This window comes from Salvelinus namaycush, chromosome 18 (genome assembly GCF_016432855.1).
Source record: "Salvelinus namaycush isolate Seneca chromosome 18, SaNama_1.0, whole genome shotgun sequence".
NCBI classification, from domain to species: Eukaryota; Metazoa; Chordata; class Actinopteri; order Salmoniformes; family Salmonidae; genus Salvelinus; species Salvelinus namaycush.
This window is the reverse complement of record NC_052324.1, coordinates 30,283,315-30,307,335: the sequence shown is the minus strand read 5'-3', so window position 1 is coordinate 30,307,335 and position 24,021 is coordinate 30,283,315. Positions and strand designations below refer to the sequence as shown.

The 24,021-nt window shown below is 44.1% G+C and overlaps 1 protein-coding gene across 1 annotated transcript in view; it reads left to right on the top strand.

Moving 5' to 3' along the window:
- The window catches only part of LOC120062908 (hexokinase-2-like), a 77,126-nt gene that overhangs the window by 30,465 nt on the left and 22,640 nt on the right, over nt 1-24,021 (top strand). Inside the window, exons 6-9 of the mRNA XM_039012969.1 lie at nt 1,540-1,639; nt 8,544-8,727; nt 8,967-9,128; nt 9,295-9,528. Of these exons, the coding sequence (XP_038868897.1) occupies nt 1,540-1,639; nt 8,544-8,727; nt 8,967-9,128; nt 9,295-9,528 (680 nt within the window). The remainder of the gene's footprint in view (nt 1-1,539; nt 1,640-8,543; nt 8,728-8,966; nt 9,129-9,294; nt 9,529-24,021) is intronic.

Here is a 24,021-nt window from a genome sequence, read left to right as displayed (position 1 = left end):
GAGCAGCCAGATCCGTCAGCCAGCCATGAGCAGCCAGATCCGTCAGCCAGCCATGAGCAGCCAGATCCGTCAGCCAGCCATGAGCAGCCAGATCCGTCAGCCAGCCATGAGCAGCCAGATCCGTCAGCCAGCCATGAGCAGCCAGATCCGTCAGCCAGCCATGAGCAGCCAGATCCGTCAGCCAGCCATGAGCAGCCAGATCCGTCAGCCAGCCATGAGCAGCCAGATCCGTCAGCCAGCCATGAGCCGCCAGATCCGTCAGCCAGCCATGAGCCGCCAGATCCGTCAGCCAGCCATGAGCCGCCAGAGCCGTCCAGCCAGCCATGAGCCGCCAGAGCCGTCCAGCCAGCAATGAGCCGCCAGAGCCGTCCAGCCAGCCATGAGCCGCCAGAGCCGTCCAGCCAGGATCCGCCAGAGCCGTCCAGCCAGGATCCGCCAGAGCCGTCCAGCCAGGATCCGCCAGAGCCGTCCAGCCAGGATCCGCCAGAGCCAGCCAGCCAGGATCCGCCAGAGCCAGCCAGCCAGGATCCGCCAGCCAGCCAGGATCCGCCAGAGCCAGCCAGCCAGGATCCGCCATTCAGTCCGGTGCTGCCCCTCAGTCCGGTGCTGCCCCTCAGTCCGGTGCTGCCCCTCAGTCCGGTGCTGCCCCTCAGTCCGGTGCTGCCCCTTAATCCAGTGGGGTTAATGTGGAGGGTGGCCATTTGGAGGAGGCTACGAAAGCGGGTAGTGACTATGGTGGGGTGGGGACCACGACCAGTGCCAGAGCCGCCACCGTGGACAGACGCCCACCCAGACCCTCCCCTAGACTTTATGCTGGTGCGCCCGGAGTTCGCACCTTAAGGGGGGGGTTATGTCACGTTCCTGACCTATTGTTCCTTTTTCTTTTATTTATTTAGTTGGTCAGGGCGTGAGTTGGGGTGGGTTGTCTTTGTGTGTTTTTGTATTGTCTAGGGTGTTGTATGGTTTAGGGGGTTAAGTAGAGTAGATGGTTTAGTGTTCAGTGTAGGTGTCTAGGAAAGTCTATGGTTGCCCGAATTGGTTCTCAATCAGAGACAGCTGGTTATTGTTGTCTCTGATTGGGAGCCATATTTAAGGCAGCCATAGGCTTTAGCTGGTTGTGGGTAATTGTCTATGTCTAGTCTATGTTGCATGTTTGCACTTAGTTCTGTTTAGCTTCACGATCGTTTGTTTTGTTCATTTTGTAAGTTTTGTTTTTCCCTTCATTAAAGAAGATGTATTTTTCACGCGCTGCGCCTTGGTCCTCTCTCTCTTGTCAAGACGATCGTGACAGTATGATTTAAATTGGCTGCTTATAACGGACCAGGAGTGTTGATCTAGGATCAGTTTTGACATTTAGATGACAATTAATATTACATGGACATGATGGACCTGATCCTAGAACAGCACTATCACCCTGATCACAACCTGCATCTTTACTTGTTGATCTTCATAGGTGTTGCGTAATGTCAATCACAGCACACTGGCTACTAGGTAAGTCACTTGATAAGTTAATTATGTCCTGTTTCTATTTCTTTCTAGGACTTTGACATTGACATTGTGTCGGTGATCAACGACACTGTGGGCACCATGATGACCTGTGGATACGATGACCATCACTGTGAAATAGGCCTAATTGTCGGTGAGTCTCACCAGGATCCTGTTGCACATATATGGGGATTAGTGAAAATGTGTGACATGGCATAGTAGGGTTGGGTGTCTGATTTGACAGACAACGGTTTAGCCTATTTGAACTTGACTGGCGCCTCAGTGGCAGCGCATAGCACGAGTGGCATTCCAAATATTTTCCCTATTTGCCATAACCTATTTCAATAAATGTTATTTACATTTTAGTAATTTAGCAAACAATCTTATCCAGAGCGACTTATAGTTAGTGCATTCATCTTAAGATGGCTAGGTTAGTCAACCAAATACTCTATGGGGCGGCAGGGTAGCCTAGTGGTTAGAGCGTTGGGCTAGTAACCGAAAAGTTGCAAGTTCAAATCCCCTAGCTGACAAGGTACAAATCTGTCGTTCTGCCCCTGAACAAGGCAGTTAACCCATTGTTCCTAGGCCGTCATTGAAAATAAGAATTTGTCCTTAACTGACTTGCCAAGTTAAAAAGGTTAAAACATTTTTTAAATAAATCATCTGTCATAGTAAATACGTCTTTCCTCAATAAAGTAGCTATCAGCAAAGTCAGAACTAGTCGGGGGGAAATCAAATTCGTGCAGGGGTTGATGGCACAAGCGGGGAGCCCAGCCAACAGCGTGTTGCAGTAGATGACAAGTGCCTGGGAAAGGGGAATACCTAGTCAGTTGTACAACTGAATGCCTAAAACTGAAATGTGTCTTCTGCATTTAACCCAACCCCTCTGAATCAGAGGTGCGCGGGTTGCCTTAATTGACATCCACGTCTTTCGCGCCTGGGGAACAGTGGGTTAACTGCCTTGCTCAGGGGCAGAACGACAGATTTTTACCTTGTCAGCTCGGGATGCGATCCAGCAACCTTTTGGCCCAACGCTCTAACCACCAGGCTACCTGCTGCCATTAGGACCTGTGCCACTTCCTGTGTGAGGTAGGGTCGTACTCTAAGAATGTTGTAGAGCAGAGTCACTGACTTTGATATTTGCAGAGAACGCCAGGGTGTTGTCCAGGGTCACGCTAAGGTTCTTTGCTCCCCGGGAGGGGGACAGTCCTGAAGCCTGACTGGTTAGGGTCAAGAAGATTGTTCTGAGAAGATAGCGAGAGAGTTGGTCAGAGACCGCGCGCTAAGTGTTATGGAAAGACAATAATGAATGGATACCGGTCTGTAGTGTGACGTCAGAGGGGTTGAGTGTTGGTTTTGAGGTGGGGAGCGACTCTGGCCATTTTGAAGGCAGATAACGCAGCTAGTGGTCAGGGATGAGAGAAGTGAGGAGTGGCAGAAGGTCCCCAGACATGGTCTAGAGGGGATAGGGTCGAACAAGCAGGTTGTTGGTCGGCCGGACCTCACTAGTCTCAGGATTTCATCTGGAGAGAGAGGGGAGAAAGAAGTCAAGGCGTAGGATAGTTGTGTGAGTGGGACCAGTGGACTCAATAGGCTGAGTGAATGAGGAGCGGATGTCGTCAACTTTCTTTTCAAAGTAGTTGACAAAGTCGTAGGGAGGGGTTGGAGAATTAAGGAGGGAGGAGAAGGTGGAAAATAGTCTCCTACAGTTAGAGGCAGAAGCTTAACATTTTGATTGATAGAAAGTGGCTTTAGCAGCAGAAGATAGAGAGGAGGGAATGAAAGGATGATTGGTTGAAAACAAAACTTTCGCTCAGCTGCCCGCAGCCCTGTAAGCTCGCAATGAGTCACTCAGCCACAGAGTAGGAGGGGAGGGCTGAGCAGAAGGGGAGGGCTGAGCTGGCCGGGAGGAAAGGGGACAGTAGGTGTCCTAGGATGCAGAAAGGGAGAAGAGTAAGGTCGAAGAGGCAAATTCAGGAAACAGGGGGAGAAGGATTTAGCAGAAGGGAGAGATGATAGGATAGAAGAAGAGTAGTGAGAGCGAAGATTGCGACGGCGCATGACTATCTGTGTAGGGTTGGAGGAGAGGGAGACAGAAAAGGAAACAAAGTAATGATCAGAGACCTGGAGGGGGGTTGCAGTGAGATTAGTAGGCAAACAGCCTCTAGTAAAGATGAGGTAAAGCGTATTCCCTGCATTGTGAGTGGGAGGGGACTGGGAAAGGGTGAGGTCAAAAGAGGCAAAGAGAGGGAAGAAAGAGTTGAAAATAAATTAATTGAAGGCAGACATCGGGAGGTTGAAGTCGCCCAGTACGAAGAGCGGTGACCATCAGGAAATTAGCTTATCAAGGTGTCAAGCTCATTGAGGAACTTAATGTACCTGGTGGGCGATAGATGACAACAATGTTAAGCTGAAGTGGACAAGTGACAGTAACATAGAATTCAAATGAGGAGATTGACAGGTGAGTGAGGGAGAAAATATCGTTTCCATTTAGGAGAAATTAGTAGGCCTGTGCCAGCACTTTGACATCCAGATGCTCTCGTACAACGAGAGAATACGTAGTCCGATGGAGAGCAGCTGGAGTAGCAGTGTTCTCTGGGGTGATCCAGGTCTCCGTCAGGGCCAAAAAGTCTAGGGACTGAATGGCAGCATAGGCTGAGATGAATTCAGCGCTCTTGACCGCAGATCAGCAGTTCCAATGCTATACCTGTTTGCGTCTAATGCCTAGGAGACGCAAACAGGTATAGAAAACACACATGGTTGCCAATGCTACAAAAGAGCAAAAGGAGATAATTTGAAAATAACAAGGTTAGATCCTCAAGTGAGAGAGTGGTGCCTTCCTCGAACAACTTCGCAGAACAGTCTTTGTTTCGGCGACGAGACCTGTCGGTCGCTGACACGACCGTCGCTTACAGCTGGGGCTGAGAAAACAGGGGAGACTTAAGTACTAACACTAATTGCTAATTATCTTGCAGAGGTGAAGTGCACACCTCCCGGTACTAATTGTTGATTTCCTAGGAGAGGAGAAACCACTCCCCCTCCAATACAGCCACTGATTACCAAAACAACAACAGTCACAAATTGCCCTGCTCATTAATCCTGGTTGATGTGTCAACAATCATCTGCAAGTTATGAGCAGTCAGCAGTTCACACACCAAATAGGCTACTGGGAAGAGAGACAGCACTTAAAGTAGATGGCCCTAGCTAGCAAAAAGACCGTACTAGACAACAACAGATTAAGAAAATACTTATACTGAACGCAAGAGAGAGCAAAAAATTCCACCAAAGCAGTGCAAAATGTCCAGTCAGAAAATATTGTTTTTCTCTCTGTCGGATGCAAGGGCCATATAGCCTAAACTTGTAAAAATTTTAAATAATGAACACTTCCTAAGTATCTCCATAAGTATCTAGCAGTGAAAAAAAATGTAGGCTATATTCCTTTCTCTTTCCATTCGATAGGCTTTGAATATGACTTTGGGCTAGGCAACGCTTTCATCGTTTTAAGCATGCATGGCTTTCTCCTGATCAAACAATGAATAATTCTAACGGGAGTTCCATCTCAAAAAGTTGCTTCAATGGTCTAAAAAAATGTAAGGTAGCCAGAGTAGGGATGGGCATTTTAAATAATTTCACTATCGAATAATACTGTTTAAACTTGGTAACTGGCTTGCTGTGTAGCCTGTGCGGCTTGGGAGATCTGTTTGCTTGCAGCAGTGTGGGGGATGGGCAGGGGCCAATAAGTTTGACATGAGGGAGAGAGTAGCCATACAGACTCGCGCTAGTTTGACAAACTTGTAGATACCGTAGGTTATCTATCATCCCATCTTGTAGTGCTTCTCTTGACTGCATCAAATTGATGTAATGAAGTTAGCTAAAATAGATTAGCCTAAGATACCTAGGCTAATTGAAGCTATTTTGCTGCGCTTCCCATCCCTCTCTACAACAACTACATTCCGATTAAACAACAGCCTACCTAATGGTTGCTTGTTGTAGCCTACTCATTCTCATTTAGCTAATTTAATTCCATAATTTGTATTCAATTTTGCATTGATTAGAAATCTCCCACATTGCTTGCTACACATGGAGCCACAGATTGTAGCCTAGTGCCACATTGATTGCCCGACAATAACAAAAAATGTGTGAAACCTGTGTAGATTCAAGTGTGTATTTTTATGGGGCACATGTCATAAAAACTATACTGAACAACAATATAAACGCAGCATGCAACAATTTCAACGATTTTACTGAGTTACAGTTCATGTAAGGAAATCAGTTAATTGAAATAAATTAATTAGGCCCTAGTCTATGGATTTCCCATGACTGGGCAGGGGCCTGGGAGCGAGGCCCACCTACTGGTGAGCCAAGCCCAGCCAATCCAAATAAGTTTTTCCCCACAAAAGGGCTTCATTACAGACAGAAATAAGACCCCCAGCTCCACTAAAACCATTGACAACTACATAACGTTTTCTAGGGATTGTGAAATAAATGTTATAACTATTTGTTTTAATATCAACACCTATTGAGCATAGTCGGAACTACAAATGTTTAATTATTCCATGCGCACATTTAGCCCTATCATCAGAGTTGTACTGCAAATAACTATGCTTTTCATGATCAGTAAACATTAATGATCATGTAATGTCAGATACGTGAAGGTACAGTTGAAGTCGGAAGTTTGCATACACCTTAGCCAAATGCATTTAAACTCAGTTTTTCACAATTCCTGACATTTAATCCAAGTAAAAATTCCCTGTCTTAGGTCGGTTAGGATCACCACTTCATTTTAAGAATGTGAAATGTCAGAATAATATTTGGGCGAATTATTTTTTTCAGCTTTTATATCTTTCATCAAATTCCCAGTGGGTCAGAAGTTTACAAAAAGAGAGAGAAGGAGAGAATTAGAGAGAGCATACTTAAATTCACACAGGACACTGGATAAGACAGGAGAAGTACTCCAGATATAACCAACTGGCCCTAGCCCCCCGACACAAACTACTGCAGCATAAATACTGGAGGCTGAGACAGGAGGGGTCAGGAGACACTGTGGCCCCATCCGATGATACCCCCGGACAGGGCCAAACAGGAAGGATATAACCCCACCCACTTTGCCAAAGCACAGCCCCCGCACCACTAGAGGGATATCTTCAGCCACCAACTTACAATCCTGAGACAAGGCCGAGTATAGCCCACAAAGATCTCCACCACAGCACAAACCAAGGGGGGGGGGGCACCAACCCAGACAGGAAGATCACGTCAGTAACTCAACCCACTCAAGTGACGCACCCCTCCTAGGGACGGCATGAAAGAGCACCAGTAAGCCAGTGACTCAGCCCCTGTAATAGGGTTAGAGGTAGAGAATCCCAGTGGAGGGGAACCGGCCAGGCAGAGACAGCAAGGGCGGTTCGTTGCTCCAGAGCCTTTCCGTTCACCTTCACACTCCTGGGCCAGACTACACTCAATCATATGACCTACTGAAGAGATAAGTCTTCAGTAAAGACTTAAAGGTTGAGACCGAGTCTGCGTCAAACTATCCCATCTAGTTTGTGCTTTGTGGGACTATCATTTGTTTATCAACAGGACAATGACCCAATATACACCTCCAGGCTGTGTAAGGGCTATTTGACTAAGGAGAGTGATGGAGTGCTGCATCAGATGACCTGGCCTCCACAATCACCTGACCTCAAACCAATTGAGATGGTTTGGGATGAGTTGGACTGTAGAGTGAAGGAAAGGCAGCCAACAATATGTGGGAACTCCTTCAAGACTGTTGGAAAAGCATTTCAGGTGATGCTGGGTGAGAGAATACCAAGCGTGTGCAAAGCTGTCATCAAGGCAAAGGGTGGCTACTTTCAAGAATACAAAATGTATTTTGATTTGTTTAACCCTTTTTTGTTTACTACATGATTCCATTTGTCATTTCATAGTTTTGATGTGTTTACTGTTATTCTAAAATGTAGAAAGTAGTAAAAATAAAGAAACTCCTTGAATGAGTAGGTGTGACCAAACTTTTGACTGGTACTGTATTTGCAGAAAACATCATCTGAAACACAACCAAAACATATTGCAAAGGCATGCAACAAGTTTGTAGAGTCACAAGCTTGATATCATTGCATGCTAGGAATATGGGACCAAATACTAATCTTTTGACTAAATTGAATAAGTGAATTTGTCCAAATACTTATGACACCATCAAATGGGCGGACTACATATGTAAAGTGCATTTATTTCTAAACGGTAAAACAGACATGTATAAAATTACCCTTAAAAAGAAGGCGACATTCTGTTTAAAACATTTGATCTCAAATTCAAAATGCTGGCATATAGAGCCAAATTAAAAGTTTTAGCTTCACTGTCCAAGTAAATATGTGGGGGAGTGTAATTGCATATTGAACACTGAAGGCCTCCATTGGGAACACATTCCATACATAATTAGTAGGACTCAATCAGTATGTAAATAATGGAACTACTCTAGTTGTATTGTGACATGTTCAAGTGTGCTTTGGTGTTAGGGTGAGAAAAGCTTACCGTTGAAACGTGTCTGTAAGTTTAGTACAATTATAAACCTAGAAGTGTGGTTGTTGAGGGAAGGTGAACATATATGCAGTCTGTAAATAAAAAACTATTTACATCATCAGATTAGTCACACCTTTCAATATACAAATTATTTAATTTAAAACACTATTTGAAGAAGAAGAAAAAACACTCAGCATGTCGTGTCTATTGTTCAACAAAACAAACATTTATTTTGCTGATCATCCCAAAAATGTAGCTGGCACAAAGCACAGCAGGGATACTCTGTTGTAACCAAGCCTGGAGGGCCAGATGGAGTACTGTTAGTTTCCAGATTTGAGAGAATCCTTGAATTACAGTATGGAGCCGAGCTCAAGACCAGTGTAATGTAGGGCTCACCTGGGCCTGGAAAGAGGTGTCTAAAATAGCCCAGGACAGAAAGAGATAGAAGGGGGGCCCTTTTGAGGCCTTAAATGCCGCATGACGTGATGAGACCTTGGTAAGTAAGAAGTACAGTATGACCATGTTGTCTGTTGCTGCCCCCCCAGGCACTGGCACCAACGCCTGCTACATGGAGGAGATGCGTCACCTGGAGCTGGTGGAAGGGGACGAGGGGAGGATGTGTGTTAACATGGAGTGGGGGGCATTTGGGGACGATGGCACTCTGGATGATCTTCGTACAGACTTCGACCAGGAGATCGACGCCGGCTCCCTCAACCCCGGCAAACAGCTGTGAGTGACAGACAGACAACTGGCCCGCCCTCTACTTCTACCATACTGTCTATTACACTAGTCCTCACTGTCTGTTGCCCAATCCCACCTGGAAAAGATATCAACCTCCAGCTGCTATATAGATCTGGCTTTGTGTTGAAAGTGTCATTTTCAGCTTGTTAAGTATCACCATCAGCATTTATTCACAGCTAGCCAAGTGTTGTTGTAAATGTGTGACATCCTGCTGTGTGTGTGTGTAGGTTTGAGAAGATGATCAGTGGGATGTACATGGGCGAGCTGGTGCGTCTGATCCTAGTAAAGATGGCCAAGGAGGACATGGTGTTTCAGGGTCACACCACCCCTGACCTCGTCACCAATGGACAACTCCAGACCAGCTTTGTCTCTGCCATCGAGAATGACAAGTTAGTAGTTTTTGTGTGTGTACGATATGTGGGCCGATCTTGATATAACTTGGTTCATGATGATGATGATGATAATAGGTAGTAAATGTAATTCATACAAATACCAAACTGAATGTTATACTTTATAAGCTGGTATGTAACTGAGGTGGTACTATTTTCCTGACAGAGACAAGGAGGGTCTGGTGAGTGCAGAGAAGATGCTGAGGGGGCTGGGCCTGGACCCCTCTGTGGAAGACTGCGTGGCCACTCGGAGGGTGTGTCAGGTGGTGTCGACCCGGGCCGCCCACCTGTGTGCTGCCACCCTGGCCGCTGTGTTAAGACAGATCAGAGACAACAAGGCTGCAGAGAGGCTGAGGACAACAATAGGAGTGGACGGCTCTGTCTACAAGAACCACCCACAGTGAGTGGGGCGGGGGGGGTGCGCAAGGTGTGTGTGTGTGCAAGTGCATGTGAGAGTGTGTGCGAGTGTGTGGGGTTGCGTGTGTGTGAGTGCTTGCGTGTGTATTAGTGCGTGTGTGCGCACACGTGTGTGAGCATGGAGATACTGTAATCTGGGGTTATCTCTAACATAGTTGGGGTCAATGATGCTGCCATTGCAGCTCCCATCAATTCAGAAGAGAACAGATGAAGTGTTGCACTTGACATGGCGCTCCGATAATCTACTCTGAGGCACTACTCACTGAAGTATAGAAGACATACTCTTATTTCTATTAGAATTAACTAAACTAGACTGCATAGTGTAATTACAGTGGAACGGAATCTCTGATCTTAAAGCTCCCATGCAGTCTTTAATTTTTTTTTTTTTATCATCACTGTATGTCTAATAAATCACTGTCACGTTCCTGACCTGTTTTCTGTTATTTTTGTATGTGTTTAGTTGGTCAGGGCGTGAGTTGGGGTGGGCATTCTATGTTTTGTGTTTCTATGTTTAGGTCAGGTGTAATTAGCCTTATATGGTTCTCAATCAGGGACAGGTGTTTGACGTTTCCTCTGATTGAGAACCATATAAAGGTAGGCTGTTCACACTGTTTGTTTGTGGGTGATTGTCTTCCGTGTCTGTGTATGTTGCACCACACGGGACTGTTTCGGTTTGTTCGTTCGTTTGTTGTAGTCTGTACCTGTTCGTGCGTTCTTCGTGTTATATGTAAGTTCTCATAGTTCAGGTCTGTCTACGTTCGTTTGTTATTTTGTAGTTTGTTGAAGTGTTTTCGGTTTTCGTCTTTTCTTTAATAAACTTCATTATGTCAAACTATCACGCTGCGCTTTGGTCCAATCCCTACTCCTCCTCTTCGTCCGAAGAGGAGGAGGACAGCCGTTACACACTGTGTGTTTATTTAATAAAAATAACTCCAAATTATATGTTTTATAATGTTTTTCCTTGAGCCCAGGGCTTAAAAAAAGTTTGGTCCTTCAACCACTGTGGTAGGTAGATAAAAACAATCTACCAGCCACTCAGATTTTTTACCTTCCAAAAATGTTTTTGTTGTTGCTAAAATTACACCAACAAACAGAAAAAACGGATGAACATGCTTTGTAAAGTTTCCAAAACAATAATACATTTATTACTAGTAAGGTAGCCTGGCGGGTAGGAGTATTGGGCCACTAACCAAAAGGTTGCTGGATCGTATCGCCGGCATGTCTGTAAATGTAATTCTGACCCTGAGCAAGGCACTTGACCCCAAACAACAACTGCTCCCAGGGTGCCAAAGATGTCGATTAAGGCAACCCCCATCACCACTCTGATTCAGCCACCGGCACCACTCAAGGACATTCAGAGACTTGTCCTGAAGCCACTCCTGCATTGTCTTGGCTGTGTGCTTAGTGTCGTTGTCCTGTTGGAAGGTGAACCTTCGCCCAAGTCTGAGGTCTTGAGCGCTCTGGAGCAGGTTTTGATCAAGGATCTCTTTGTACTTTGCTCTGTTCATCTTTCCCTCTATCCTGACTAGTCTCCCTGCAACTGCAAAACATCCCCCTTTTTATACCTGTGCACAGCGCTTCTAAAAATGAAGCTTTCACTCAGCTCTTCACGTGTGCACAGCCCCCAGCCAGGCAGTGTTGCAGTGCAAGGTAGGATAGGTTAAGTAGAATTCGTAGTTCTTTGACTTAGTACAATTTAATTTACCAGCTATGAAACAAAACAGCAGAAATTATTTGAAAACAGCTACTGTAGAATTTGTTTTGCTATAAATGTGATCATACTTGACTATTTTTGTTGTGAAATGCTCGCACTGTGGAGCCCTGACCCCCCGCCAACGTGGCTGGTGAAATAGACAATTTACCCTCCAATGCCAAAATGTACTCGCATTTGGCGGGTGGCAGGTGTTAATTTTAAATCCTGCCTTAGGCTTTTGGCCATTGAAATGCTCAGTCTGATCGTGTGGGTGTTAGGACACAAATTTGAAGATATTTACATACAAAGCCCTGATAGGCTGATTGGATGGTCTAATCCTGAATGCTGATTGGTTAAAACCACATTCTAGTGTCTATTCCGGAAGTTACCACAGAAGTTAAAATGCCTATTTACTCTGTTCCATCTGACAGCGCAATCCACTGTCTCATCAGCCCAGCCAGGCAACTTATAAACTTGATCTCCACTCTAAAAAGCAGTGGGTCAGAAGTTTACATACACTCAATTAGTATTTGGTAGCATTGCCTTTAATTGTTTAACTTGGGTCAAACGTTTAGGGTAGCCTTCCACAAGCTTCCCACAATAAGTTGGGTGAATTTTGGCCCATTCCTTCTGACAAAGCTGGTGTAACTGAGTCAAGTTTGCAAGCCTCCTTGCTTGCACACATGTTTTCAGTTCTGCCCACAAATTTTCTATAGGATTGAGGTCAGGGCTTTGTGATGGCCACTCCAATACCTTGACTTTGTTGTCCTTAAGCCATTTTGCCACAACATTGGAAGTATGCCTGGGGTCATTGTCCATTTGGAAGACCCATTTGCGACCAAGCTTTAACTTCCTGACTGATGTCTTGAGATGTTGCTTCAATATATTGACGTAATTTTCCTGCCTCATGATGCCATCTATTTTGTGAAGTGCACCAGTCCCTCCTGCAGCAAAGCACCCCCACAAAATGATGCTGCCACCCCCGTGCTTCACGGTTGGGATGGTGTTCTTCGGCTTGCAATCGTCCCCCTTTTTCCTCCAAACATAATGATGGTCATTATGGCCAAACGGTTCTATTTTTGTTTCATCAGACCAGAGGACATTTCTCCAAAAAGTACAATCTTTGTCCCCATGTGCAGTTGCAAACTGTAGTCTGGATTTTTTTATGGCGGTTTAGGAGCAGTGGCTTCTTCCTTGCTGAGTGGCCCTTCAGGTTATGTTGATATAGGACTCGTTTTACTGTGGATATATATATAGTTTTGTACCTGTTTCCTCCAGCTGTTGTTCTGTGATTGATTTGCACGTTTCGCACCAAAGTACGTTCATCTCTAGGAGACAGAACGCGTCTCCTTCCTGAGCGGTATGATGGCTGCGTGGTCCCATGGTGTTTATACTTGTATACTATTGTTTGTACAGATGAACGTGGTACCATCAGGCATTTGGAAATTGCTCCCAAGGATGAACCAGACTTGTGGAGGTCAACATTTTTTTTTCTGAGGTCTTGGCTGATTTCTTTTGATTTTCCCATGTCAAGCAAAGAGGCACTGAGTTTGAAGGTAGGCCTTGAAATACATCCACAGGTACACCTCCAATTGACTAAAATTAAGTCAATTAGCCTATCAGAAGCTTCTAAAGCCATGACATAATTTCTAGACTTTTCCAAGCTGTTTAAAGGCACAGTCAACTTAGTGTATGTACATTTCTGACCCACTGGAATTGTTATACAGTGAATTAGATGTTAAATAATCTGTCTGTAAACAATTGTTGGAAAAATTACTTGCGATATGCACAAAGTAGTTGTCCTAACCGACTTGCCAAAACTATAGTTCGTTAACAAGAAATTTGAGGAGTGGTTGAAAAACGAGTTTTAATGACTCCAACCTAAGTGTATTTAAACCTCCGACTTCAACTGTATACAAGAAAATGTCACTTGAAAAAAGGTAAAACGGAACACAGCTAATTTGCAGTCTTTCCAGCTTCAGTTTGAAGAGATTGTGTTGCTCTGTTGTTGGCTAGCTCCTCTGAACAACAGTGTCCTGACGAGTGAGCACATTTTCTATGCCAGGCGAAATCGCACCTCATTAATTAATTGTTATTGATTTATCCAAATAAATGTCACTAGAAAACAGCTTATGCAAATGCGGCTACTTTGCTGTTATTCTGGCCGCACTTATTGACGTGACTGTAAATTAGCCGTAGTTGGCTAGCTAGTGTTGGTTTTCGTTTCCTTGTTCCTTGTCAATTATTGGCTCATTGGTGAAATTAGAATTATGACAATATCTTTAATTAAATCATTCAAAAACCTTTATTAATGCAATTGCAGACAGACGTTGACAACAGGAACATAACGCATGATTCCGAGTAAGTTCTGCATCCAAGAAAAGGTCCCATGTTATTTTATTAAACCCGAAGTCTAGCCCTAGTGATGTCACTGCCGACATCATTATCTTTTACTCATGAGGTGAAATGAGTCCCAAACCATGCCTACCCCAAACCATGCCTACTCAACACTTAAACTCTTGTTTATATAGCTATCTAAAAGCATAGCAGTAAATGTCCAAGTTTATTTATAGTGAAATGTTTAACTAATCTCTTATCTCTTACACTCCCCTGCAGAGTTCTGTCTTCACAGTCACACATTTCTCAGACAGTTTCTTCATAAGAGGCAGAGAGCCTAGAAAAGTACTGTGGAACAATATTAAACCTCATAATGTATATATATTGTTAATCTGTAGTCTAGGACCCTATAAATGTAAGGAGGGAGGGGTCTTATAACCCCTCCCCTTCTATTAATACAACATAAGCATAATCAATTATTATAATACATCAAACATTTGGTACAGCCCCTATCATGACCCCTAGGTGAACCTGAAGCAAGGATATGCATATTCTTGATACCATTTGAAAGGAAAAACTTTGAAGTTTGTGGAAATATAAAATGAATGTAGGAGAATATAACACATAAGATATGGCAAACAAAAAACATGCATTTCTTTTTTTTAATCATCTTTGAAATGCAAGAGAAAGGCCGTCATTTCAGATAGGAGACTGTGTAATTTAGATTTTGGCCACCAGATGACAGCAGTGTGTGCGCAAAGTTTCAGACTGATCCAATGAAGAATTACATTACTGCACAATATTTTGTATCAAGTCTGCCAGGAGTTTGCCCAAATGTGCCGAATTGGTCAATTGATACATTTTCAAGTACATAACTATAGAGAATATACAAAAATACTATGGTAATAAAACATTTCAGTTTACACACTCAGGAATGTCATACATAATAGATTATTAGCTTATACACTAACTTTCACACATCTAGATGGCGGGGTAGGTGTGGAGCCAGAGATAGCAGTGGGGTCAAACACTATCCCCAGTTCCTACATTTGAACATAAAAAATAGATTTTATCAAACAAAACTATGCTACATTTTTATCTCTGGGACCTTCAGGATGACAAATCAGAGCAAGATTACTGAATGTAAGTACACTATTTACCTTCAGAGGTGAATGTATCAAACCAGTTGCCGTGGTAAACGTTTTTTGTTGTTCTGCACTCTCCTCAAACAATAGCATGGTATTTTTTCACTGTAATAGCTACTGTTAATTGGACAATGCAGTTAGATTAACAAGAATTTAAGCTTTACGCCTATATAAGACATGTCTATGTCCTGGAAAGTTGGCTGTTGTATAAAACGTCATTCTAGTCACTTTAGCACACGTTAGCAACACCCGTCCCATAGAGGTTAAATTAAGTGCTACCATTTTCCTCCTCTCCCCTCTTGTGGACATTGCTACTTCTCTGTGATACCCCTGGTTACATAGTCTGAGACATTGTCATACATTGTTTGGAAAATTTCCTCTCACTAGCTCTACATGCCAGATTGTTGAATAAAATGTAATTTAAACTTACTCTTCCAGTTATCTATGCGGTTGGTCCTTTTGCGGGTAGGAATTTAAGAAAAAATATCCACATGAAAGATTATTAAACCGCTAGCTAGCTAAATACGCCAAACTTTGGGAAACTGCTAGCTAGTTAACTTACAATGCATGTAATGGACACTGCAAAACTAGCTAGGTAGGCTACTCCATAGACCAAGCTATGGTAAGACAAGGGAGCCAGATTTCAGACAGGACAAACACTGCAGTTAACTAAGCTAGATTTCCTCGACTAAAAACAACCAAAGCCACAACACAAACCATAGCCGAGAAAACAAATCGCTTTGTTAAGAAACAGTAAGCTAGTTATGAACCGCATATAGTAAATGGTGGAACCCCAAACACACATGTAAATAGCCTCAGTTTAGTTTTGCACTGCAAGTGTGCAAATGCATGTTAGCATCAGACAATTTACCGGACTCGACTGACAGCATCGCTGTTTCAAACATGTACAGTAGAATAAATTCCAGTTCCGGCAGTCCTGCCTTCTTGTCATTATTATAATCCAAATTTGTGCTGACTGATTAACACAGTGTCAAGTTTCTTTTCAGTGTGTTCCCAGAAGTCGCCATCCACAAGTAAAAAGTAGTCAGGGGGTGCGGGTGCTGACCACAGTGCACCCAGGAAAAACAACATCAGAATCATTGAGGGGGTTCAATTTACCTCGCCCGTGTACCCGTGTAGGCCTGTTTTGTACTGGTTGAAAGTTGATTGCATTTGATTTGGAACCGGGCTGCCTCCCGGGCGTGATCCAGGTGCCCCGCTCTGTCCGTCAGCTAAGTCGGCTCAAAACAAAAGTGACGTAATTAAGCACGTGTAGTAATCAAATCAAAGTTTATTTGTCACGTGCGCCGAATACAACAGGTGTAGACCTTACAGTGAAAAACTTACTTACAGACTATAACCAATAGTGCAAAAAAGGTATTAGGTGAACAATAGGTAGGTAAAGAAATAAAACAACAGTAAAAGACAGGCTATATACAGTAGCGAGGCTATAAAAGTAGCGAGGCTACATACAAACACCGGTTAGTCAAGCTGATTGAGGTAGTATGTAAATGTAGATATGGTTAAAGTGACTATGCATATATGATGAACAGAGAGTAGCAGTAGCGTAAAAGAGGGGTTGGTGGGTGGGTGGGACACAATGCAGATAGCCCGGTTAGCCAATGTGCGGGAGCACTGGTTGGTCAGCCCAATTTTTTATTTATTCGTTATTTTACCGGGTAAGTTGACTGAGAACACGTTCTTATTTACAGCAACGACCTGGGGAATAGTTACAGGGGAGAGGAGGGGGATGAATGAGCCAATTGTAAACTGGGGATTATTAGGTGACCGTGATGGTTTGAGGGCCTGATTGGGAATTTGAGGTAGTATGTACATGAATGTATAGTTAAAGTGACTATGCATATATGATAAACAGAGAGTAGCAGCAGCGTAAAAAGAGGGGTTGGGCGGGGCACACAATGCAAATAGTCCGGCTTGGGGGTAAAAACTGTTGAGAAGCCTTTTTGTCCTGGACTTGGCACGCCGGTACCGCTTGCCATGCGGTAGTAGAGAGAACAGTCTATGACTGGGGTGGCTGGGGTCTTTGACAATTTTTAGGGCCTTCCTCTGACACCGCCTGGTGTAGAGGTCCTGGGTGGCAGGCAGCTTAGCCCCAGTGATGTACTGGGCCATACGCACTACCCTCTGTAGTGCCTTGTGATCAGAGGCCAAGCAATTGCCGTACCAGGCAGTGATGCAACCAGTCAGGATGCTCTCGATGTTGCAGCTGTAGAACCTTTTGAGGATCTCAGGACCCATGCCAAATCTTTTTAGTTTCCTGAGGGGGAATATGCTTTGTCGTGCCCTCTTCACGACTGTCTTGGTGTGTTTGGACGATTCTAGTTTGTTGTTGATGTGGACACCAAGGAACTTGAAGCTCTCAACCTGCTACACTACAGACCCGTCGATGAGAATGGGGGTGTGCTCAGTCCTCCTTTTCCTGTAGTCCACAATCAACTCCTTAGTCTTGGTTACGTTGAGGGATAGGTTGTTATTCTGGCACCACCCGGCCAGGTCTCTGACCTCCTCCCTATAGGCTGTCTCGTCGTTGACGGTGATCAGGCCTACCACTGTTGTGTCGTCTGCTAACTTAATGATGGTGTTGGAGTCGTGCCTGGCCATGCAGTCATGAGTGAACAGGGAGTACAGGAGGGGACTGAGCACACACCCCTGGGGAGCTCCAGTGTTGAGGATCAGCGTGACAGATGTGTTGCTACCTACCCTCACCACCTGGGAGCGGCCCGTCAGGAAGTCCAGGATCCAGTTGCAGAGGGAGGTGTTTAGTCCCAGGATCCTTAGCTTAGTGATGAGCTTTGAGGGTACTATGGTGTTGAACGCTGAGCTGTAGTCAATGAATAGCATTCTCACATAAGTGTTCCTTTTGTCCAGGTGGGAAAGGGCAGTGTGGAGTGCAATAGAGATTGCATCATCTGTGGATCTGTTTGGGCGGTATGCAAATTGGAGTGGGTCTAGGGTTTCTGAGATAATGGTGTGGATGTGAGCCATTACCAACCTTTCAAAGCACTTCATGGCTACGGACGTGAGTGCTACGGGTCTGTAGTCATTTAGGCAGGTTGCCTTTGTGTTCTTGGGCACAGGGACTATGATGGTCTGCTTGAAACATGTTGGTATTACAGACTCAATCAGGGACATGTTGAAAATGTCAGTGAAGACACCTGCCAGTTGGTCAGCACACGTCCTGGTAATCCGTCTGGTCTCACAGCCTTGTGTATATTGACCTGTTTAAAGGTATTACTCACGTCGGCTATGGAGAGCGTGATCACACAGTCGTCCGGAACAGCTGATGCTCTCATGCATGCCTCAGTGTTGCTTGCCTCGAAGCGAGCATAGAAGTGATTTAGCTCGTCTGGTAGGCTCGTGTCACTGGGCAGCTCGCGGCTGTGCTTCCCTTTGTAGTCTATAATAGTTTTCAAGCCCTGCCACATAAGACGAGCGTCGGAGCCGGTGTAGTATGATTCAATCTTAGCCCTGTATTGACGCTTTGCCTGTTTGATTGTTCGTCGCAGAGCATAGCAGGATTTCTTGTAAGCTTCCGGGTTAGAGTCCCGCACCTTGAAGCGGCAGCTCTACCCTTTAGCTCAATGCGAATGTTGCCTGTAATCCATGGCTTCTGGTTGGGGTATGTACGTACAGTCACTGTGGGGACGACGTCCTCGATGCACTTATTGATAAAGCCAGTGACTGATGTGGTGTACTCCTCAATGCCATCGGAAGAATCCCGGAACATGTTCCAGTCTGTGATAGCAAAACAGTCCTGTAGTTTAGCATCTGATTCATCTGACCACTTTTTTATAGACTGAGTCACTGGTGCTTTTTGCTTTAATTTTTGCTTGTAAGCAGGAATCAGGAGGATAGAGTTGTGGTCAGATTTGCCAAATAGAGGGCGAGGGAGAGCTTTGTACGCATCTCTGTGTGTGGAGTACAAGTGATCTAGAATTTGTTTTCACTCTGGTTGCACATTTAACATGTTGATGGAAATTTGGTAGAACTGATTTAAGTTTCCCTGCGTTAAAGTCTCCGGCCACTAGGAGCGCCGCCTCTGGGTGAGTGGTTTCCTGTTTGCTTATTTCCTTATACAGCTGACTGAGTGCGGTCTTCGTGCCAGCATCTGTCTGTGGTGGTAAATAAACAGCCACGAAAAGTATAGCTGAAATCTCTCTAGGCAAGTAGTGTGGCCTGCAATTTATCACAATATACTCTACTTCAGGCGAGCAAAATCTAGAGACTTCCTTAGATTTCGTGCACCAGCTGGTGTTTACAAATATGCACAGATCGCCCCCCCTCGTCTTACCGGAGTGTGCTGTTCTATCTTGCCGGTGCAACGTATATCCCGCTAGCTGAATATCCATGTCGTCATTAAGCCACGATTCCGTAAAACATAGAATATTACAGTTTTTGATGTCCTGTTGGTAGGATATTCGTGATCGTACCTCGTTTAGTTTATTGTCCAATGATTGCAAATAACGTGAAAAAACACATAATGGCACAATTGGTTGGGCACCCATAAAACTGCTGCCATTTCTTCCGGCGCCATTTTGTCATTAATGAGTTGGATTGTGTGTTTTTACAGGCAAACGTGAATTGCTTTTTTAGACTATTGTATTTTAACCAAGCAACATAAATAAATGTTCAATCAGTACTGAATGAATGAACAAAATTATTTTGAAACAAACGCATCGAGAATTTAAATGGTCTGTGAATGTTTGTAGAACAGAGTTTGTAGTGTAATGGTTAGAGATACCGTCTGTGGATCTGAAGATTGTGGGTTCGCCTTCTGTAGGATACATTTTGACAATTATTTAGTTTATAGTTTTGACAGCCCCTTCCTGACATACACACTTATTTTAATTTATTAGGTGGCTCTTAATAGAGCCTTTGGGTTTGTGGAGTGGCAGGCAAATGGCAGTGAGTGTGGTGGTGTGTACTACTGTGTGCGTCTTGCTAGAACGGAGGAGAGCCAGCTCTGACTCTCAAAGAGGAGGTTGTTACCCTCCGTGCGATGCACGCCATACCTATGTTACTACCCAGGGGAACTGCTTTATTACAGAGGGGCGGATTGTGGGCATGCGCCTGTCACGGAGAAATGCAAACAGAAGCTGGTTGACATAGCGCCGGGCCATCTCTATGCGCTTATTGAAGTCCTCCTCCCACTAGAACATCCAACTCCTCTTCTGCGCGATGCCAGAGTAGAACACCATTGTCCCGGGGAACATTTGGATGACTACCTCCAAATCAGCTCGCATCTGACGCACCAGGGCTGTCACCTTTGTGTGTCCCAAGTCGTTTTCACTGAGGTGGGTGACTATGATATCAGGGGGAGCAGCAGCACCTCTGCAGGCGCAGAACATGGAGCAGTTTGCCCCAATTCATTCCTCGCTCTCCGAGCCACCTAATGTGACAGTAGTCAAGGAAGAGGTTGTGATGTTGTATTATAATTTTGTATAATCACCTGCCAGTGTAAAAACCATGGAAATTAGAAACAAAAAACTGTTTTAAGTGAGAAGTAGGCATTGGTCAGAAGGCAAAAAAATAAAGGAAATTCAGGAGAACCACAATGCCTACATCACCCATGAACTACCAAGGTTTTCTAGCACACAGCTTTGACCTACTAAAGTAGCGATCTTTGTCTATTGTGTTTTAAACAATGTGTAGGCAGGTTGCTTAGGATTCAAACCTTCTCAAACACCCTAATTAATACTCTTCAGAGGAATAATGGACTTTACAGTGTTCTGCTATTAAAATAATGTATATCTATTAGGGGTGTGCCGAGTACTCGGACAAAATGAGTATCTAATGGGGATGGAGAATTTTCTGAATACGATTATGACAACTATTGGCTAGTTCTTCTGTCTGTAAAGAAACAGGCGGGATATCAGTTGAACAAGCTGCTCTCCCTCTGCTCTCATTTCTCCAGACAGACCCGTGTGGCTCTGTTAAGTCTCCCGTTCTCCAAACATCATGAGTGAATCCTAATCCGTAGCTAGTCATTGTTGTTAATTTTAGTTTTTTCCTGTCGACTTTTCTGAGGCCATATGGTTGTTTTTGCCTGTCTACTTGGTGTTGTTTAGTATGCCTACTTTGTCTGTCCGTATAAGTATTCCATTGCTGACGACTACTGTCGTTATGTTGCGATCCCCATGCTTTCTTGCTATTATTATTTCTTCTTGCCCAGTCATGTTTACTGAGTGACAGATAATTAGAAAATAAAATTACAAATGTAGATGGTTTATTTTGATTGTGCAAATGTGTTGGCATAAGTTTCGGGAGAGAAGTTTTGCTCCTCTCAAAAGTGAAACAATATATGGGGCAAGTGAATTAGCCTACCTTCATCTAAATCTGTCTGGAATAATTGCAGGCAGTAGTAGCCAGCCATGCATTAGACTATTTATTAGCCTCCTTTGTTGAGAAATTTAATAGGACTAAGTAAGTAAATCGTGCATTTTCATCTGTCAGGGTCGTTTAACAACGTGTGTGTGTGTGAAGGAACTAAACGATGCACTCTGAGTGATTTTGCAGTAATGCACACTTGAGGCTTCACCGGCATTTAAAGCACACTTCCAAATTTTCCGTTCACGAGTAAATCCAATTACCAGTATCAAGTGTGATAAAACGTATACAATTACCAATACGAGTATGATGAGATCGGTACACCCCTAATATTTATCATTAGTCTGTATGTATTTTTAGATTTAGCCCCTATTGTAGGCCTAAATGTGTTTTATTGTAGTGTCATCATCTTTACTGCAAAAATAAATAGAAATACAAACATAACTTTAATCTACATATTCCTTTGACAGGTAATGAACTGTCCATTGATTAGCACAGCAATTGATTAAACAGGACCCATGTTTGCAAACAAGTGGTTTTGAGCTTATGTCAATATTACACAGATTAGCTAATGGTTACAGAAATCAGGAATGCAGACAGGTTCTATAGACCTTTATCTGAGGGACTGTGTCCAACACACCACCACCTGTTATGTTGCACACCTACTAACCAAAAAAGGATGTGATTATGAAATATATACACTGAATAAAATATAAATGCAACATGTTAAGTGTTGGTTTCATGAGCTGAAATACAAGATCCCAGAAATGTTCCATATGCACAAAAAGCTTATTTCTCTCAAATTTTGTGCACAAATTCGTTTACATCCCTATTAGTGAGCATTTCTCCTTTGTAACATGTAACCACGCCAGCCCAGGACCTCCACATCCTGCTTCTTCACCAACGTGATCATCTGAGACCAGCCAACCGGACAGCTGATGAAACTGTAGGTTTGCACAACCGAAGAATTTCTGCACAAACTGCCAGAAACGTCTCAGGGAAGCTTATTTGCATGCTCGTCATCCTCACCAGGGTCTTGACCTGACTGCAGTTTGGCGTCGTAACCGACTTCAGTGGGCAAATGCTCACCTTCGATGGCCAAAGGGGAGCTGGAGAAGTGTGCTTTTCAAGGATGAATCCCAGTTTCATCTGTACTGGGCAGATGGCAGACATTGTGTATAAGTGGAGTGGGATAATGTCTTAGTGTGGTGTGTGAAGAATCGAGTACTTTACCTTATATGCATTACAAATCACATTATTGTGGGAGCACCTTCTCTAAGCGTATGAGTTAGGCTATTTGAGAAGGTTTGAATCCTAAGCAATCCTGCCTACACATTGTTTGAAGTACAATAGACCAACATAGCTACTGTAGTAGGTCAAAGCTGTGTGATAGAGCATGGGTGAAGTAGGCATTGTAGTGCTCGTGAATTTCCTTAATTTTTCGGCTTCAGAGCAATGCCTACTTCTCACTTAAAACAGTTTTTGGTTTTTAATTTGTGTGCGTGTGGTTCCATGAGGTGTTGTTTTAGCTGTTTTTTTTTTTTAACTGATTTTATTGCTAGCTTGAGTTACCTGAGGTGGAGGAGAGTTCCATGCGTTTCCTAGCCTCTGTTCTGGACTTGGGAACTGTGAAAAGACCCCTGGTGGCATGTTTTGTGGGGTATGCATGGGTGTCTGAGCTGTGTGTTAGCTGTTTCAACAGTGCTTTCAACATGTCAATCTCTCCTCTACTTTGAGCCAGGAGAGATTGACATGCATGTTCTTGATATAAGCATTACGTGTACATTTAAGGGCCAGTCGTGCTGCTCTGTTCTGGGCCAACTGTAATTTGCCTATGTGGTCATGACTCAAAAAATGAAACGCTATTGCACATTGTCAAGTTTTATTTGAATAAATTCCAACTCAACTTGATACTCAAACAATCTACACCTCCCTGAGTTTCACAGCACTCAGAGCATGAGTCATATAAGGTACTGTTTGGAATTTTTTACCCTTTATATATTAAAGACGAGTGAGGAAGTAGACTTCCACTCGGATTCCAGAGGCAAGACTCGAATGCACTTCAGCTCCAGTCGTTTCAGGACATTAAAAATGAAATGTTATGGACATTGTCGAGTTTCATTTGAATGAATTCCAACTCAACTTGACAACAATCTACACCTCCCTGAGTTTCAATCTACACCTCCCTGAGAGCATGACTACTCAGAGCAATTCTCCTAGAATAGACTTAACTAAATGACACAGTGGATGAGGGAAATTACAATGGAGTTGACCCTTACATCTCAAGTGCCAGTTAAAATTACAAGACCAAGTAGGAAATGGCTTATACATACAGTACCAGTTAAAAGTTTGGACACACCTACTCATGCAAGGGTTTTTCTTTATTTGACTATTTTCTACATTGTAGAATAATAGTGAAGACATCAAAACAATGAAATAACACATGGAATCATGTAGTAACCAAAAAAATGTTAAACAAATCAAAATACACCCAGATCCTTACAGAATCACGCACCAGAAAATGGAGTCAGCAGGAGTGCAGACAACCCCCCTTTGGCGGTTGAGGAGCGCGTCCAGCAGCATGCGACCATGTTGCAACGTCTCGGCACCGCCATGGATCGCGTGCTGCAGACGATGGACCGATGGGAGAGAGGAGGAGTTCTGCCAGCGCCTCCACTGGCACCACTACAACAGGCACCACAGTTCACCCCTCCTTCACCCGGTCCCAGTGGGTTTCGGCTCACGCTCCCGAAGGGAGTATGATGGGACAGCTGCCGGATGCCAGGGGTTCCTACTCCAGCTGGAACTCTACCTGGTGACCATCCACCCGGCTCCTTCGGGACGTGAGAGCGTGTCCGCCCTCGTCTCCTGTCTCTCAGGGAAAGCCCTGGAGGGGGCCAACGCCGTATGGGGGGAAGGAGAAGCGGTGTTGGACAATTACGCGGAGTTCACC